The sequence below is a fragment of the Pelecanus crispus genome, chromosome 2 (assembly GCF_030463565.1).
Source record: "Pelecanus crispus isolate bPelCri1 chromosome 2, bPelCri1.pri, whole genome shotgun sequence".
Lineage (NCBI taxonomy): Eukaryota > Metazoa > Chordata > Aves > Pelecaniformes > Pelecanidae > Pelecanus > Pelecanus crispus.
The window spans coordinates 120,378,163-120,397,319 of NC_134644.1; the positions used below are offsets into that span (position 1 = coordinate 120,378,163).

At 42.8% G+C, this 19,157-nt stretch overlaps 1 protein-coding gene across 2 annotated transcripts; it reads right to left on the reverse strand.

The window, feature by feature from the left end:
- Positions 1-11,292: 11,292 nt before the first annotated feature.
- On the reverse strand, positions 11,293-18,889 carry LOC104026412 (myosin regulatory light chain 2, smooth muscle minor isoform). Of its 2 annotated transcripts, none has more exons than XM_075704782.1 (4): positions 18,858-18,889; positions 13,123-13,320; positions 12,828-12,989; positions 11,293-11,776 (listed from the first exon to the last, which is right to left on the reverse strand). In XM_075704782.1, exons 2-4 carry the CDS (start codon positions 13,304-13,306, stop codon positions 11,604-11,606), a joined length of 519 nt encoding a protein of 172 aa, XP_075560897.1. In that variant the 5' UTR covers positions 13,307-13,320; positions 18,858-18,889; the 3' UTR covers positions 11,293-11,603. The 2 variants fall into 2 exon arrangements, with proteins under 2 accessions (XP_075560897.1, XP_009481025.2); XM_009482750.2 differs by lacking the exon at positions 18,858-18,889 and adding an exon at positions 14,951-15,095.
- Between the last annotated feature and the right edge of the window lie 268 nt (positions 18,890-19,157).

A 19,157-nucleotide genomic window follows, 5' to 3' on the forward strand; every position in this document is an offset into this window, starting at 1 on the left:
GCGCCGGCAGCCCCGCTGCTTCCCGGAGAAACCATCGCCCTCCTGAGCGGCGGGGGGGGACGGACGAGCCGGCGGGCCGACAGCGGGTAGCGGCGGAGGGCAGCGAAACGGCAGCGAGGCCTTTTCCCTTCACGATCGCAGCTCTCCCGCTCCGCGGGGCGGCTGAGCTGGGGATGGCCCCGCAACCGCTTCTCACCACCCCCTCAGCTCCGGCAGCGTTGGCGCAGCCCAGGGGAAGTCGCCGCCGCCGCTGCTCGGCCCTGGGCGCCGCCTGCAGGTGCCGGGCGGTGGGGAAGGGAGGGCGGGAGGGAGCCCCGCTGGCGGCCGCCGCTCCGGGGGCGGGCCCTGAGGTGTGGGGATGCTGGGCGGGGGAGAGCCCAGAAAGTCGATGAGGATGGATACATCCCAGCCGCCTTAAAAAAGCCTGTCTGAGGTCAGGGGGTACACAGGGCTGGGGGCTGCCCCGCTCCGCGCTCTTGTTTTGCGAGGTGGAAACGTAGTGCTGGAAGGGCTTCTTCGGGTCAGCGAGTTCTTCTCGTGTACTTGTGTTTTATGTATCACGTAGAAGATGGAGCTTCGGTCCGTGTTCCTGAAGCCTCAGCCGGCGACCGCGGAGTTAACGGGTTCATGGTGTCGTTGAGGTAAATGAAGCCGGATCGTTTGGTAACATAGTGCCCGAATGAAGTGTAAGGTGTTACCCTGACTTGCAGTCTTCCTCATGTTTCGCTTAAGGGATCAGAAAAATTCTAGTTTGCATCTTATTCTAAATGAGTACTCCCGCATGAACAAGACTTAACACCTCTCCCAGCCATAGATTCTAAGACCCCTTGGAGGGTTTATTCTCACTTACATTTTCTTCATGAAAACAGTGCAAAGGATAGCACTAATTTTTTTTCTTTCTTCGTTTACTGATGTAGGATCTCAAAGAAATTGAGGTACAAGCTCTTTTTAGTGTTCCCCTGAGGATGGGGTCTGAAATAACTTCGGAAGCTGTTTGGTTTTATCCCACTTCTGCATTTTTGAAATTTTTCTGAACAATATGCTTATTCACATTTTGCATATTGAAATCTCATATAAATGACTTGGGCTTCAAGAAGCTGTTGTTTAGTACACAAAAAGATGCTGAAAGATGAGAAAGCTGCACTGTCAGTTCATCATTCTTTTAACTCCTTTCCTACCTGTTACCATTTTGTTGGTATACAATCGGTTTCTTGGTAAACAATAACTCTTAAGGAGGAAAGGAAAAAAGAGATGAGCAGGTTTTTGCTGAAATTACCAGTTATATTTACAAATGTGAATGGATTACATTTAGGCACTGTGCATACTGAAGTTAATATATAATCTAGAAGTTGCAGGCCCAGATTTGAAGGGAAACGCTTTAACTGCTAAAAGGCCCAACTTTCTTTCCCTGTCCTTCCCTCAAACCAGAAGAGTTACTTCATGAGGTCTGAGAATTTGGCCTAATTAGCTTATAAGAATACTTTCCCAATTAATTTTAATATCACTTTTCTAAAATTTGCCTCGAAAAGCAAGGGGAAAAAAATACTAAGCTCTGATGAATCAAGAGCATGCTCGTAGAAAAAGTATTGGGGAAAAATCCTCTGTACTTACTAGACATGGCGCATAGTTTCAGGATAATTATATGCAAAGATGTGAGTGGGCAGAAAACCAGTAGAAACACCACGATAGTTATTAGAGTTATTAAAATACTCTGTGATAATCTTCAACAACTGAATTGTGTGTTGAAATTTAATTACGAAAAGTTATTTGATATCTTAATTTAAAATCCTTTCATCATTTACTTTAAATTGAACCAGTGCTGCAAACATACTACTCCTTATTGTACTGTTTTTCATGCTATTAAAAAGGTGTTATATGAAACCTGTCAACGTGTGTGTTGTTCCCTGTGTTTAACTTTCAAAGATGTGAGAAGAGGTTCAGTAATATTACTCGCCCAGTATGAGATCAGTTCTTACTGAGGAAATTGTGTCTGTGTCTGTCTCCCTTAAAGCTTTTGTCTCCAATTTGTTGCATCATAATGGAATGAGAAGCAGTTGTTAAATGCAGACCATTTTCTGTGCTATGTAAATCTAGATAATGCTTTTACAAATGGTTGTAAATAAATTTTACATGATTCCAGCCTACATGATACCACTAAAGAAATTCAAAGGGGAAAAAAGGCATTTGTTTTGCTTCTTACAATATTTGGAGAATATTTTTTTCCTCATCGACACAAATCTTAAAAAGAAAAGGGGGGGGGGGGAAAGTAATGGTCTTTTTTTATGAATGTATTAGCTTGTGCTTCAGCTCTTAATTAAGAAGATCTGTTGTGATGATCTCCTAGGTGAACTGGACTTCTTCTGCTGTTTAAAACTCCCGCTGGAGAGGGTGCTGCTTGAGGATGGTACCTATGAGCTGCCTGCAGCACTGAACGGTGCTTAGTTCCTTGTGACTATACATCCCTGGCTGTTGCTGGAGATCAGCGTGGCTGTAATCCCATTTCCTGCTGCCTTACAGACTCTTTCTGAGGGTACAGTGATGCCATGGGCTGTTTCCTGAGTACACGGGCTGCTCTCTGGAGTACGCAGGCTCCTCCTCTGCGCTCCTTGACCGCACAGAGAGCTGTGCTTGCGGATCACTGTCTGATGGGACAGCAGGCCTGGTCTTGAAGGTGGCCTTCAGGCTCTTCTAAAAGAGTAGTCCAGGCACATCCTAGGGAGAGCACGTTCTGGGGAGCCCGAGATTGAAATGGGCACCCCTGTGGCTAAGTGATCCATCCAGCCTTTTGCCACCACACGGTGCAAAGTATGCCCGGAGCGAAGCGTCCCTACAGCCGCTCTGCAGAGAGAGCGGTGCCCTCCCTGCCGTCCTGTGTGCAGGCTGGGCACTGCGAGAGCACTTGGGGCCAGGGAGTTCCCAGGCTGTGTGCTGGAAGGATGCTCGTGTAGCTGATGGTACTGTACCGAGAAATAGTGCCACCTGGTGATGAGCGTCAGTTTTATGCAGTGTTTGTTTTGTGAGCTGGGGAAAAATGCTTGCACTACCACATCCAAGAATGTATGCCAAAAATTTGTTTATTTCTCAGTACCACATAACTTCCTGCAAAAACCATACAGAATGGGAATTAATTTATCCATTCTGAAAACATGAAGTTTTTTTTAGTGCTGAGCTCTTAACTCCTTCAGTTTTCTTCTTTCTACTACTTTTGCCTTCATTACTCCCACCTTCTTTCTCATTTATGTCAGTCTTGTTTAAGAAAAAGCCCTTTTAAGCAAAGTGTATAAAATTTTCCTATCCTTTCCATCTAAAATACTCAAATACTTTGGTGCTGTTGAAATGTTTTCCTAGGCTTGTTTTCTTTGGATTGTCTAAAAGCCTTCAAAATTATCTGTTTTGTACTTAAGTTCTAAGGCTGTTATAGACAGCAAGCAATTTACAGTAAATCTTTTCCCTCCTTCCATTTAATTGTCTCCATTTCCCCACCTCTGCTGTTATGATGACAGTGCAAATACTTGTGATTAACTTGGTTGCTTAATGAAGCAGAATCAGTCTTTGTCATACGATGTTTCTTTATGAATCTAATTAACGTTAGAGGAACAGCTGCACTGGCTCACAGTACAAGTCTGCCTCGTCCAGTGTGCCCTAGCTGTAGAGAGATGCGTATTCTGGATGTGGAAAGCAGGGAGCAAAGTCTTGGCCATGCTTTGGTGAGCTGCCGTTCCCATGGACGGTGTGCGCACTGTCTGCTCCACAAAGGCAACTGCACTGATCGAGTGGGAGCCAGGGGACTGGTCTGCTTGTTTGCGGTCATGGTGTACTGCTTGCTCGCTGCAAGGCCAGAAGAAATACCAGGATCATCCCCAGCAGCTGCATTTGGCCATACACCACAGCAAGGAGCAGAGCAAGCCTGCCAGGATTGCCTCAGGCTGGAGTTTTGCTCAACATTCAGATCTTGCTGCCTCCTGAGAAGGCGAAAACCGTGAAGCTGGGGTTAAATGACGTTGTCCAAGTCTCACCCTGATTTTTCAGCAAGTCAGAATTGGCCCATAAAGTGGGGAAGGGGAAGCCTAGCGGCTGTGTCCTCATCCTGCTTCTTGCATTTCTAGGTGGAGCACCACTGGGATGTGTCTACTGGTTCCTTGAATGCCTTCAACACGTAATAGATGCTGTGAGGTCTCCCCTACCAGGTCTCTGGAGGGTTTTGTTCTGGTTTGGGTTGGGTTTTTTTTCCTGAAACTTGGAATAATGTTTTTTTTTTAAATCTCTTTCTCTATGCTTCCTCTTCTTTTTGGAGCAGAGAGAGCACTGTGTTCTTTTAGCCTGTTCTTAAGGGGAGAGCAGCAGCAGTGGCCATATGCAGGTATTGAGGGAAGAATAAAAATCGGGGAAGCCTATGATATCTTCCCAGAAGCCTCTCCCAACCTGTACTATATTTAGCTTACGGAGGGGTGAGCCACCCTGAGCCATTTAGTAACCCATGAACTTCTTTCATCAGCTTGCCTAATATGTAGTCCTTGAACTGATGTAAATTTAGCATCCACAATACCCTTTGCAGGTGTTTTTGGATTCCTTTGCAAGGTTGCTATTTGTTACATGAAGAACTTCGTGTTACTAATTTTGAACCTACCTGTTCCTATTTTTATTCTATGCTCTAGACTTTGTATTGGAAGAAATGCTGAGGCTGAATTGTGTGTCCACCTCTTTCATGTTGCTTTTGCTTCTAGAGAGCTCTTGCGTGTTCCATCAGCTGTAGCAGAGAGTCCCACTTAGGTAATTTTTCTTGTACAGAAGCTATTCCATACCCTTGGTCATCATAGAAGTAAGACTAGGATATGCATAGGAAACAAACAAAAGAGTACAAAAAAGGACTAGATGAAAAAGCATATTTGTGATTTTCATATTGAATTAAGAATTAAAAATGTGTGAAAATTGGATGGTTGTGCCAGTGAAGAGATTTTTCTGAGTGTATTATCACTGTTAACAAAAGTAGCAAATGCTGCTTACAGAGTTTGACAGCACGATCGAGTATTTCCAAATTTTGTTCTAAGTCATTTCTAGGTCAAAACAAAAGCATTTTGACTGTCAATTGCTTCACCTAGTATTTTGGCTCATCCCTCTGCCTTTCCATCCCTTCTTCCCTGATTCCAGCTGGCATCTGTTGTCCCTGTCAAGCTATCCCAAGTGCAGTGCTGTATCAGTCAGAGTGACAGTCATTCTTTTTGTGATGCTGGGAGTGTCCCAGAATTGTTCTGGAATTTCTCCAAAAATAGCTCCAGCGCTGTGATCCAAAGGGAAAACGTTTGAGAAGTCGTGAGTGAAAGAAGGGATTCTGAATCCATGTCTTCGCTTGGGTCTCTTGGAGAGCCTCAGAGCAGGACTTCTAACCGGCTGTGGGGTATTCCCTGTTTTCATTCAAAGACCTCATGAATAAAAATGGTGAGTTACTGCGTTCCCAGGTGGTCCCTGCCACAATGTAGACGCTGAAGCATGAAAAATAAAGGCTCTCAGAGAATGTACTGGAGCCTATAGAAGTAAGATATATTCTTTCCCCATGAGAAAAATGAGAAATAGCTCTGTTTTGACTTCTGGTAACTTCTAGTGTGCATAGCTGAGGAAGAGGAGAGAATGTAAGTTCTCTAGAGCATCGTATGACAACGATACGCCAGGGCCAAGGACAAAGCAGAGAAATGTAATGGAATATAAATAAAATAAAATCCGTCTCTGAAGTGTTGTAAACAGGAGAAAATGAAACACCGCAATATAATTATTTAAATCTGCAGCTCGGTCGCTGTATGAATGGGTGCTGAAATGTGTTTGACAGAGTATCGAGGGACTGGACTCGGCAGACAAGGTGCTCCTTGCATTTCCAAGTCCAAAGTCCTTTATATATAAGAACACAAGTTTAAAAAAAAAAAAAAAAAAAGAAAGAAAAAGTTGAAAAGTACATCTTTTCTGGGCTGTTGATTTCTGCTAGGTTTTTGTCCCTTGCTACCTGTTCTCTGTGATAAAGAAGTCACTGTACTGCTACTTGCGCTGTATGTTCATCGCTTGTTTTTTATCCCAGCTGGTAAGTTGCAACAATTTTAGCCAAATCTTTGTGGGTTTTTCTCCCCTTTTTGCACTTATTTTAAACAGAAATATTGCCAGACACCAGGATTCCACGATGTTTGTAAGTGAAACGAAAAAATAAGTGTTGCTAAGGTATTCTTAGTAAGAAGAGAGCGAGGCCTCCAGTCTTTCAAACACGTGTAATTAATTCTTCTAAACCTGAGGATATACATATGTGCCCTCTCCTCGCGTGTTAAATTAGTGTTTGTATCTACCTGGCAATGTGTGTACAAATAAGGAAGACAATGAAATGTGCTCAATGCTTGGCCAAAGGCCTACAATGGTATTTTAAAACACACCCAGAAAACAAGGAGGTGTGTATTTAGTCAGGTGTTTGACATAAAAAAAGTAAGCTGTTATCAGTTTTCTTATTAGGTGATGCCTGTGCAAGTTTGGCTGATGGAGCAATTTCAAAATTAACATGCTTCTCATGGGGTGGTAATATGTTGCCAGTATAAAACCTATTGCATTAGAGATGGTTAGCTCACTGTTAAGGAAAAAGAATTTGAAAGAGGAAAAAAAAAAAAACCCAGTATCTGTTAGATACAGTGCTAAGTCAAGGCTCAAGTTACTCATGTCTGACGCCAACTCTATTTTGGCAAATGCTAAGACAGGGCTTGCAGGCCTCATTTTACACCCACTCACTTGACTATGCTAGAAAGGGGCTGGAAATTGTTGTGAAATGCTGTCTTTTAATTCCCAAGGAGCTATGCCCACAACATTCATGAGGAAAAAAACAAACCAAAACGTAGTTCAGTATTTAGTGAGGTTGTACTTACTGATACCCTAAAATAGTCAAAGTGTGGAAATTACAAGTTAAGGATTAAATAAACCTTGCAAAATTGAGCAGTGACAGCTTACAAGAATGCTAAAATGAATGCTGCTGTCACACACCATCTGCTCCTTTAGGCGCATGTGTTGAAGTCAGTCTTGACCTGCCTAATCCTGGAGTATTTGTAATTGATTTTCAAGCTTTATCAAAGTGCGAGGCTGGTTTACTAAGGGACCAAATCACAGCTGCGCGGCAAAGGAGTCTGCATGCAGCAAGCAGTTGGGATTTTCCAGGAGGCAGTTTGATTTCCTGCTCTCCTGTTAATGACATGCTTCCAAGAAACATGTAAACATCTTCCTGTAGAGTTATTACATTCATACAAACTGCATGACCCCTTAAGCCCTGTGGTGCAACGTCCATTATGCATGGTCTGTTTTCTAGGGAATATCACACATTTGGCCTGAAAACATTCCTAGGCAGTATTTTTTTCTGTATTGTTGACATTTGCAGTGCAAGTTATTTTTTTCAAGGTCTAGCACAGGGATTCCCAAAGGGCGTGCTACCACAGCAGCCTGCCTGCTTTGTCTGCCTGCAGCAACTGAGCTCGCTCCCACCCAAAATGAGTGGTCCCAGGGAACAGGGAATGATGTGTGTACAGGCCCACAGGCTGCAGAGGAAAATAGGAAGAGCAGCCATGTGCTGCCACTTCTTTTTTTTTTTTTTTTTTTTTTGAAGGTGAAAAGTTTTCTGCCTAATATATCAAAAGTTTGGGAAAACAGTGATCTCTATGGAATTGCTGCTGAGAGCACAACAAAAATGAGCTGTGTGGAATTTATTTTTTTCACAGTATTGCTTTTCAACATTTCATGATAACTTATTTTTAAGCTGCATTTTGAGTGGCATTTACTGATTTCTTTTTGCCTCTGTAGTATTCCTGGCTTCTGTAATAATGCTTCTGAGTTACTGTCATCCTAAATCATTTTTCCAAAGGACGAGGTTGTCTAAAAATGACAGTAGAGTTTGAAAACTTAAGCAAGCAAGCCAAAATAGGAGCATGGGTAGCAGATTGATATCTCATATCTAAAATGTTCCTGACTACTTTGATTGTTACTCACCCGTTATTTGGACTTACATTGTCCGAATGCCTTCAGTGTGGTAAAAGAGCTATTTGTTGCCATTTGAAACTCCCTGGGAACGTACCAAATAATAGTTTAGTAACATTCCGGACAAGAAAAGGCCACAGCCACAAGAAACATGTGACAACAAGATTTCAGATATTTTCCAGCTTTTGGAACAAATGCACTGGGCAGGACACAAAGGCATACTGTTACTAATGTCCTGTGCCAGGATGGGCCCCCATGTTCCATTTCGTTTCTCCACATGTGATAGTGATCCTAGAAACAAGCGATCTAAAGATAGTTCTTAGGTCAGTGGTGAAACAAATCCTTACTTCAGAGTGTACGAACACCACCTCTGTGACATCAGTTAGTTGCTGAGCTAGTATCCTAAGCTGACTTCACGCTGTGAAATGCTTCAGTCATCTCGTCACTGTGCGATAAAAGATGGTTTTATTTGCTTAAATGCAGCGCAAAGAGCAGTAAGGTATTCTGAGTGGTTAAAATGTTGCGTATTACCAGTACCTCCAGCAACAGTCAGGGCGGGGGGGAAAGGCAGCAGGCAAGCACATACTGGCAGCACTTCACACGAACAGAGTCCTCTTTGGAGGTTTCTCCTGCAGCTGGAATAGCTCTTTGGCTTCAATTCGACCTTTGCAGATGTAGCCTTAGAACAGGGTAAATGGGTCATGTAAAATAAATCACTGCTTTTCAATAGTGCTTCACAGGGCACTATATATCACTGTAGATGTAAGACTATTAAATGTGTGCATCAGCCTATGAAAACAGTTTTTCATCATAAGCTTAGCCTGGTGTGGAGCTTGGAGACCATTATACATGAACCCCAAGGGAGAAAAGATTAGGCTCCAAGATTTTGACTGCAAAATGCTAAGTCTAAGTCATCAGAATCTTAAGCTGTTTCAGTGACCAAGGTTATTTTTATTTTTGGAAGTGGATTATTGATGACACATCCCTACAGCCCTCGGCACGCAACCTCAGCTGTCTGGACGTGCCTTGCTGCCTAGCTACAAAATGCATCTGATGCTCTTATATGGTCTCGTGGCTGGGTCCGTAGGTCTCATAGCCCTCCAGCGGTTTGTGCCTGCTTGCAGGTTAACTGGTCTCCTACATTATAATACAGATGCTAGGGAAACCTGAACTTGGTAGGTCATCCTTAGTTGTATTCAAACATCCTTGGAAATTGTTTCTCGATAACGTGTCTTCCTGAGTAGGTGTCTTTACATTAATACAGTTCCCACCTCCTAATTGGAGAAAGCAGCCAAGAGCGTAGCACCCACACAGTGCGACAAGGAACAAAGCAGCTACGCCCCACATTTCAGCTGGCTGTTCAAAATCGAGAGCAGCAGTAGGGGAGATTTTGAAGTGGACAATTTCCTCTCACGGAGGATACCAGATTCTATTTTATGCAACTCATATTTACAACTTAAAAATCACTACTTCAAAACTTATTTCCAGCAAGAAAAATCCAGCTGGCTTGTCCGCTAATTACTCAGTGTAACTAACATACCAGCACCTAAAATTTACTTGAGAAGATAGGATCAGGAAAAGAGTGCTTTGGGGACCCAGTGTTTGTAACACAAGAAAACTGATCCTCTGAATCATTTAGACATTCAAAGGGAAAAAATAATCACGACAGTCTAATATCTGCCATTCGTGCAGGCTGCTTGCACGTATGCATGCAATATTGAATTGCAGAGAGGTGACAAGATCAGTCTAAAAGAACTGACGGCATACCTGTTCTTCAGCTTAATGTTACATAGCAACATTTCAACATGACAGTGTTTCCTCAATCTCTACACTGTTGTCTTTGTCACATGGGCATTTTGGGTGAAAGCTTCCATACATACTTGTAAACTATCCTTCCAAAAAAAATCAGCTGTTGCTAGAACCTTGCAGGCATCCCATGGAAAAATACCTCGGCAACCATACTGAAGAGCACTGAGATAGTTTAAAAACAAACTTTTGAGAAAAGGAGCAGGTGTGGCAGTCTGTAATACAGCAAAGAACATAGCCTGGGTAGGTGAAAAAGAAAAATTGAGTTCCAGTTAGCAGATAAAACACAAAATGGCTGAAAACTCATTTTATGTAAGCCCAGAAGTAGAATAAACCACCCAGGAATTAAAAAAAAAAAACAAAAAAATCAATGTATGCCTGAGTATACTTTGTCAAGTTAACTTATTTATAAAGCTAAAGCCAGAAAATCTTCAAGAACTGCCATACATTGGGAACACAAGCAAGGTTAAGTAACCACCAAGCCTTCATGCTACCACAGGGGACACGAGACAAGCCCTCCTTATAGCGTATGCTGTCCCAGCTTTTCCAAGCCCTTTAGCTGAAGTAAAATTCCAATTCCTTGGGGTCTTTAAGTCATGTGACATAGCTCAGGGCATGGTTTCTGGATAAGAGGTCACCACTTTAATTGATAAATACATAGGTAAGATAAATTCCCCTTATGCTTTTCAGCTTGCAGTAGCAAAGAGAATGAGACACATGGAAGGACATGGTCATGCCGAGAACTAAGAGAACAACCTTCCTCTTTTCTTGGTATTTGAGACAACAGCATCAGCACACCTGTTTTTGAATGAATGAGTCTCACTTGCTTAAAAGCCATCACCAATGTAGCTGAGGAAAGCAAGAAGGACTATAGCCTGTATAGGGTTTTACCAAGTTAATTCTCAGAACTACTTTGTTCACATTGTCACATGCAAATTAAAAGCTGCAGAGCAATAAAGCTTTCAGTAGGTTTTCTGGCCATGTATTGCTGTTAATTAGTGCCAGCACAGACACTGTAGCTCAGAGACAGATTCCCCTGCACAAGCTTCCCTCAGCAGAAGGGAAAAAATATGCCTAATTCCCACTTATTGCCATCATAAAAACTTAGCAAACATTTGACATGAAAATATTGCTAAAAAAACCCTATCAATATTAAAAGGAAATAAGAGCTGGGCATGATATGTGCTTAAGAATCATGAACATTCTCTGCTGGCCATTAGGCAATTGTAATAGTCTTCCCTAACCCTTTCTTTGGCTAAGTACTTACACCAGTCAGATGCCACTTCAAAACCCTGAGATAAGAGATTTGTACAGCTGTGTTTTTAAAGACACCAGCACATACTCCTAGGAGCATTTCAGAACTGTGTGACACTGCACAAAGCACTATCAAAATGAGTTTTCCAGCTTGATTTGCAGCTGCAAGTAAAATACAATTAACACACCTGCATTTGTAAATGCATAATAGAAGTGTCAATCTTCACAAAAGAACTGGACATATTTTATCTATATAGCAATCTTTATTTCAAAATGGCATTTATTACAAAAAAATGTAAAAATCCAGCTAAACCACAGTTACTGAGATTATCTTCCTGAACTATCAAGTCTTGGCCTTTGTCCCCATATCCTTTTCCTCACAATATTTCCCCCACTTCCAGTCTGATTACACTGGTGCAAATGTGCCTAAACGGCCTGGAATAGATAAATACATTGAGAAAGGCAAAAGCTGTAAAGCTAAATGCATGCAACAAGTTCTATCATGAAGAAACCCTCAAAAATAAATGTAAGAGAGAATCTGCAGGTATCCATGGATTTGCTCAGTCATCCTTGTCTTTTGCTCCGTGTTTCAGGATGCGCGTGAATTCAATGTAGTTGAAATTCCCCTTTTTGTCGATGGGTGCCTCTCTGTACAGCTCATCTACCTCTTCATCTGTGAACCTGTCTCCCATTGTCGTCAGCAGCTCTCGCAGGTAGTCTTCCTGGATGAACCCTAGAACACGATGTAAGAGGACATAAGAAAAAAGAAGTTTTTACATTTGTCTGCCAATACATGGATGGTAAATTCTTTCTTTGAATTCTTTGTTTCAATTAAAAGAGACCTACAGTCTTTGTTGCCAAATGAAAACAAAGGCACTAAAGCCTATTACTACAATTGCCAAATAATTACAAGCATTCAATCAAGTCAAGCCTCTTCATTAATTTACATGGTCTCACTACTTCAAGTAAAGGACATTTGACGATTTGCCTGTATTGTTTCAAAGAATATAAAAATTTGTCAGTATGCATACTGGATGTTCTTCCCAACAGCAGGGCTATAGTCCTGGTAGTACTGAGAGCCTTCTAACAACTGTATATTTTACACAAAGGGGATCCCTTTGTCTTGAACATTCCTAATGAAAACCACTAAAAAAAATACTACCAATGTTCAACAAGTACATGAAATGCAGGGAAGTTTGAAATATTCAAAGATTTTAAATTAGCTTAAATCAGTGACAAAACTCAGATTTACTAGACTGGTTGCAAAGAATACATTTTTGGCATTGTTTATTAAACAAGCAGCCATAAGTGACTTGTGATTCCTTCTATCAGCACTCTTGTCAGTCACACACGGTTTTTCTTGTATTACTTCTATTCTCCCTTGCGTGCAGCTTAACAGAGGGAAAGTGGATACAAGTTGCTGAGAGAAAACAAGTTCTTCATAAAAGCACAACAGCTTTGAAGACAAGAATTCCCCTTACAAAAGTTGCCCCAAAGCTGAATTTTAAGTTAGGAAAAATTTAAGACCCTCGTTCCCAATCAACATCTTTTTTTCCTTTCTCCTGTCTTGAACTATAGAACCCAAGTGCCAGAAGTTTGGGATTTGAAGTTTTGTAGTGTTTGAAAAGGTAATTTCAGCTACTGAGGATACATGGCATGATTTTAAGTTTGCAGAAACCAGAATTTTCAGAGTTAAAAAAATTCATCACCACTTCTATGAATACAAGTATTTATTGTTACAAAAGTAGAAATAATACACATAAACTGTTATTTTACCCACATACCTGTTGCTTCTTCATCAAAGCAAGCAAAAGCATTCCTGATTACATCTTCCGGATCGGTGCCATTTAACTTCTCACCAAACATTGTGAGGAACATTGTGAAGTTTATGGGGCCTGGAGCCTCATTCATCATGGCATCTAGGTATTCATCCGTTGGATTCTTTCCTACAAATAAAGGCAGGCATATTTGGTTTAGCTCTCAAACTAAAAGTCATCTGAATAGCGCAACACACGTAATACACAATATTTTAATTAGCACAAATTTGCTTGGCAACCATAAAGAGAAAAGCGACGTTACCAAGGGAGGCGAGCATATCGTGCAAGTCCTCTTTGTCAATGAAGCCATCCCTGTTCTGGTCGATCATGTTGAAGGCCTCCTTGAATTCTTGAATCTGCGACTGATCAAACATTGCAAATACATTGGAAGTGGCACGCTGAGGGCGCTTCTTGGTGGTCTTCGTCTTTGCCCTTTTGCTAGACATGTTGGCTGTTGGTTCTATGGAGACAGAAACATATCCAAGATTCAGTCTTATTAAATCAGATTACAAGTCCTTGGGGGAGAGATGGATAAAAGAAGATAAAAGTACATGTTATAAGCAAATACCCCAAAGTATCGATTTAATTTAATATCTCCTTCTCTATTTTCTTTCATTTGGACTTCACTTGCGATTAAGCGTAATGTCTTTCAGGATTCAGGGACTGGCACTGTAAGACAACAGCAGGCTACATTAAAAAACAAATCAAATCATAGTTCTTGAAATTAAACTCACATAGCGCTTGTATTGCTGATTCAATACTCTCTCTGCATCTTCCACAAATTAAGATGACTACATACTTAGCAGTTTAGGAGGCACTGTTGGCCTACCATGTAGAAGCATGTGGGCTGCTAACCTAGCACAGTATGCAGTGGTTAAATAAATCAAGCAGTATGCTAAACTAACATTGTGGGGGGGGAGTATTTTAGGCTCTGCATAGCATTTTGTTAGAATAGCTGCTGTTAGAAGACCAGCAGGTCTCGGGACACCGAACGACCCTGATAAGAGCCTAATGTTTTTGTGAAGATCGTTGGATGGGGCTGGGGGAGAGATCTGCCAAAGAACTCCTACTAGAGCGCTTTCAAAGTCAGCTAAAGGATTGTGTGTTAGAAAAAGGGCACTAACGTGGTCCAAAAGCACTACACTGCTATTCTCTTACACAGTGGAACTATTACACAATACATATGCAAATGAAGGCATACTCTTTTTAAAATGAATTGACATAATAGTTCTAAAAAATCTGATGATTGTTTCTTTTAAATTTTCAACCTTTTAAAACATTTATATATTCTCATAAAATCCTTATATAGTTTCACGTATCACAAATATACTACTTTCATTGTTTCCCTTGAGCTATCAAATGAAGAAATAAATGTGGTAGTTTACATGTTATAACGCTAATATAATCAGGGTAGAAGCAAGGCTTTCAAGTTAACTGCTTCTTTTTAGCTGGGAAGATACATGTAGTGTTCAACTATGGTTGACGGTACAAATACGAAAAGCTGAGTCATTCCCTGAAATGCAAACACAAAGACCTCAGCATTGCTATTGGATGAAAGTAAGGTAAACCCTGTTTAACATTGTTTCTAAAAGTCTTGTACACCTCTGTGCTTCAGTTTTATCTAATGCAAGCAATCCATGCTGCTATAATCCTTATTATGCCCAAAGCAAATGTTATGCAAAACAGATTCCTTCCATCCTTGATTTTGAATTTTACAGGAAGAACCTGCAGCAAGTGTCCTGAAAGAGCTTAAGCTTAATTTAAGCTTTATCTGTAGTCACAAGAATGCCAACATTTTGAAATTTACACTAAGTATTAATTTTATAACTTTAAAATAATTATCTGGTCAGAAATGCAATTCTAATCAGACTCATGGCACAGTTCTAATCATTTCTCAAATAGTTTGCTCGAAGTTACTATATTTTCTGTTAGGGTCCTGAAAAGCAAGACTGAAGTCACTAACTTGGATTCATCCTTAAAAAAAGGGAGTAAAATTAAGCAGAGTAACTCCCTTACATGGTCAATCACTCCAATATTCAGGAAAAAAGCAGTTAGTTTTTTTGGTTTTAATTAAAGGAAAGACATTTTACCTTGCTTTGTATCAGATACATGACATGCTGTACCAAGCATCTGGATCATAAAAGGATATTCCATGGTTATGTCCTTCTCAGTCTGTCTACAGAGAGTGTTACTGATTTCCCCTGCTAATTCCACACTTTTAAATCCTACGTGCATATACAACGTTCTTCTGACGTATTAAAAAAACCATTACGTCCCGAACTAAAAATAGAGTATGAAATGCAACTGCGCATCATTTAACAACACTGAAGTTCTCTTCATTGCATTCACTAACCACAAGCTATCTGAGATGTTTGGCCTCCAACAACACTTCAAGAAATAAATATGAACTCCTGACATCTAGATATTTATGAAGACAGCTGACAATAAAGGTAGTTTGCTTTCAAGCTGCAGTCAAGGGTTGTGCATATCTTCAGTCTTTTTCTTAACTCTGTAAAAACACTATACAAGTTACTGTTAAACTCCAAATTACTGATTAAACTAAAAATTTTACTTTGCACGTGCTGCAAGGCGATGGTCCCAGCAAGCCACTACCTGCAGTTCTCTCGGGTATAATTCAGTCCTAATCAAGAGGAGGTAACAAAAGCAAACTACTGCTACCGTAGCTATACATGGTGGGAAGAGAGCCTGTTTCCTTCTAAATCTGTTCAGAAGATTGCCATATCAGAATATCATACTAGAGAAGATAAAAAATTTGCAAATGCTTGCATTACTGTTTTGTAAGTTTCTCTCAACCAGGCTTGGGAGGCAGCCATACAGAATACAGAAGGCACGACTCACTCACTTGAGGAGACCTGCTGGCCTGCATGTAGTGAAACATTAGGTCTCACAATACTGTAGTGCCTTTCAGCCCAAGTCTGGTGCACCTGTGCCTGAAACGGTAAAAAAACACTGGATGACCAGGCCCAAAACGTTGTGGTGAATGGAGTTAAATCCAGTTGGAGGCCAGTCATAAAAGTGGTGATCCCCAGGGCTTGGTACTGGGGCCAGTTCTATTTAGTATCTTTATCAATGATCTGGATGAGGGGATTGAGTGCACCCTCAGTAAGTTTGCAGACAACACTAAGCTGGGTGGGAATGTTGATCTGCTTGAGGGTAGGAAGGCTCTACAGAGGGATCTGGACAGGCTGGACCAATGGGCCGAGGCCAACTGTATGAGATTCAACAAGGCCAAGTGCCAGGTCCTGCACTTGTGTCACAACAACCCCATGCAACGCTACAGGCTTGGGGAAGAGTGGCTGGAAAGCTGCCTGGCAAAAAAGGACCTGGGGGTGCTGGTTGACAGCCAGCTGAACATGAGCTAGCAGTGTGCCCAGGTGGCCAAGAAGGCCAACAGCATCCTGGCTTGTATCAGGAATAGTGTGGCCAGCAGGAGCAGGGAGGTGATTGTTCCCCTGTACTCGGCGCTGCTGAGGCCACACCTTGAATACCATGTTCAGTTTTGGGCCCCTCAATACAAGAAAGATATTGAGATACTGGAGCATGTCCAAAGAAGGGCAACGAAGCTGGTGAAGGGTCTGGAGCACAGGTCTTATGAGGAGCGGCTGAGGGAACTGGGGTTGTTTAGCCTGGAGAAGAGGAGGCTGAGGGGAGAGCTTATCACTCTCTACAACTGCCTGAAAGGAGGTTGTAGTGAGGTGGGTGTTGGTCTCTTCTCCCATGTAGTTAGCGATAGGACGAGAGTAAATGGCGTCAAGTTGCTCCAGGGGAGGTTTAGATTGGATATTAGGAAAAACCTCCTCCCTGAAAGGGTTGCTAAGCATTGGAACAGGCTGCCCAGAAAGAAGCGGTTGAGTCCCCATGCCTGGAGGTATTTAAAAGATGTGTAGATGTGGTGCTTAGGGACATGGTTTAGTGGTGGACTTGGCAGTGTTACGTTAACGGTTGGACTCAATGAACTTAGAGACCTTTTCCAACCTAAATGATTCTATGAAATACTGCACCCAGCTCTGGAAAAGTCTACTAGAAAGAGGGTGATAAATTTGAACATATTCAGAAAAACAAAGACATCAATCCAGTTAGCCAAGGAGATCAATTTATGATGAAAAACTTCCAAGTGTTTATACTTAGTATTATCTCTGTGTGTACAACAGTGAATGATGTAACAAGCAAGAACTAACCTCATGTGAGTCAAGCACCGGACCCACTAATTTTAAAGAAAACAGGATTTCACCTGATAAATCCACCAGGTCATTTATTTAGAAGAAAAAAAAAAAAATCATGCTTTTATAATTGAAATAGGGTAAGTATAGGCTGAAATTACAAGAACTGCAGTAGATAAAAAAGCAGAAATACTTCACATTGGATAGTACAAGTCATGACAGGCAGGTTTAGTCTGTTGTTTAATATTATGATGCACTGAATGGTCTGGGCCTTGTTTTGGAAACCATTCAAGAAACTTCTAAAGTAAGAGCTTGCCTGTAAGACCTACCATAAGATATGTCCAAAAACATAACCTTTATTTAAAAAAGATTTTCACGTATTAAAAGAGTGAGTAAATTGCACCCACTGGACTAGAAAGCTAGCAACAGTACTGGGCTGCCCTGTGCTGCTTGTATATGTACATTCATTTGCTTAGTCGACCAATAGCAATGGATATCAAACTACAAAAACACAGAAAGTCACCTTATGCTCCTTACCTCTTGGAAAAGGATAAATCCTAGAAGGAGACAAAACTAAGCAGCTAAAGAGCTTGAGCCAGACAATAAGATATGAAACTTTACAACCCACTAACAGTGGTGCAAGTTTAGAGGCAGTGACCAAAAGTGTTGCTTTAGAGAACAGCCTCATGTTTCAACAGTGGTTTTATAATTACTGTGAACATTTATCACTCAAAATTAAAAAAAAAAACCCAAACAAAACCAAAACACAAAAAGCACACCCAGGGAAGTCTCTGCATAAAATTTAGTACTTAATATTTTATTTTAACACTGCCAATTATTTGGGAACTTCATTAAACTAAGATATAATAGCCACCTTCTCTTAAATAATCAAATTCAAAAGTCAGCCTCAAAGCTAAATCCCAAGTTCTGTCCATGTAAGCAACTACAGCATCAGGTACCACCACCATCACAGTCTGGGCAGTAGCAGGAAGAGATGAGAAGACCAAGGGATTCTAGCAGATCTGCGGTAAAGCTCAACAAAGAGCAGATTACACTTAAAAAAAAAAAAAAAAAACCACAAACCCCCCAAAACAGCCTATGCAATCTCATCTAGTCTTGAAAGCCAACTTAATACACTCCTCCTTAATAAGTCTTCCCAAACCCTTGTACAGGAGTCAAACTTGCCTCAGAATCTAGTTTTTTGTGACTCAACAAGGCCTCTGTCGGCAAGTTAGAGAGTGGAAACCACCACGAACTGTCCCCAACAGCTTTGTTGCGGCCGTAATTATTTCAACACGTAAGCCGGAAAGGACGGACCCACCACCTCTCCTGCTATCTCAAACCTCTCCCAACGGCGGGAGCTGTCAGCCTAGCCCTCCCCCGGCTCTACCAATGGCGAGGAAACGGCTGGAGAGCCTCGGTGCGGCCGGAAGGCAGCTGAGCCCTTCCGACGGGCGGGCTGTGCCCGCGGTGACGGCCCACCGCCCGGCTCGCAGGGCGGGCCGCGGGCCACCACCGACCCGGTCTGCGTCCCCCTCCCGCCCCGGCCGCGCAGGGCGGCTCCCCGCTGAAGGAGAGCCGCGGGGCCCGCGCCACGCACGGCCCCCGGCCCCAGCCCCAGCCCGGCCCGACCCGACAGCGGCGAGGCGAGGGCCGAGGGGGGCCGCCCCTGAGGCGGCTGAGCCCGCAAGCGACCCCCGGGCGCCGCTGCTCAGGCGGCCCCGTCTCGCCGCACCCCTCACCTCCCCCCCGGCTCCGGAGCCCGCGGGCGGTCGCTGAGGTCCCCCCCTCAGCGTTAGCGCCGGCCCGGCCTCACCTGGCGGCTGCGGGAGAGGGTCCTCGTCCGAGCGCGGCGGGGAGCGGCGGCGGCGGAGAGCGGCAAAGGCACTTCCGGAGAGCGAGCGGCCGCCGCCCCGCCGGCACAGAGGCAGGAAGGCGTGGGCGAGACCATCCGCGCGGAGAGGCGGGGGGGGGGATTATGGCGACGAGGCTCGTCGCTTCGGCCGCACAAAGCGCGCAAGGCAGCGTCCCGGTGGTGGTTGCGCCCTTCGCGCTTCCTTTCAGGGGTCTCTCCCCTCCTCGGGAGGATGAGGTCAAGGTCCCGGGATCGGTTTCT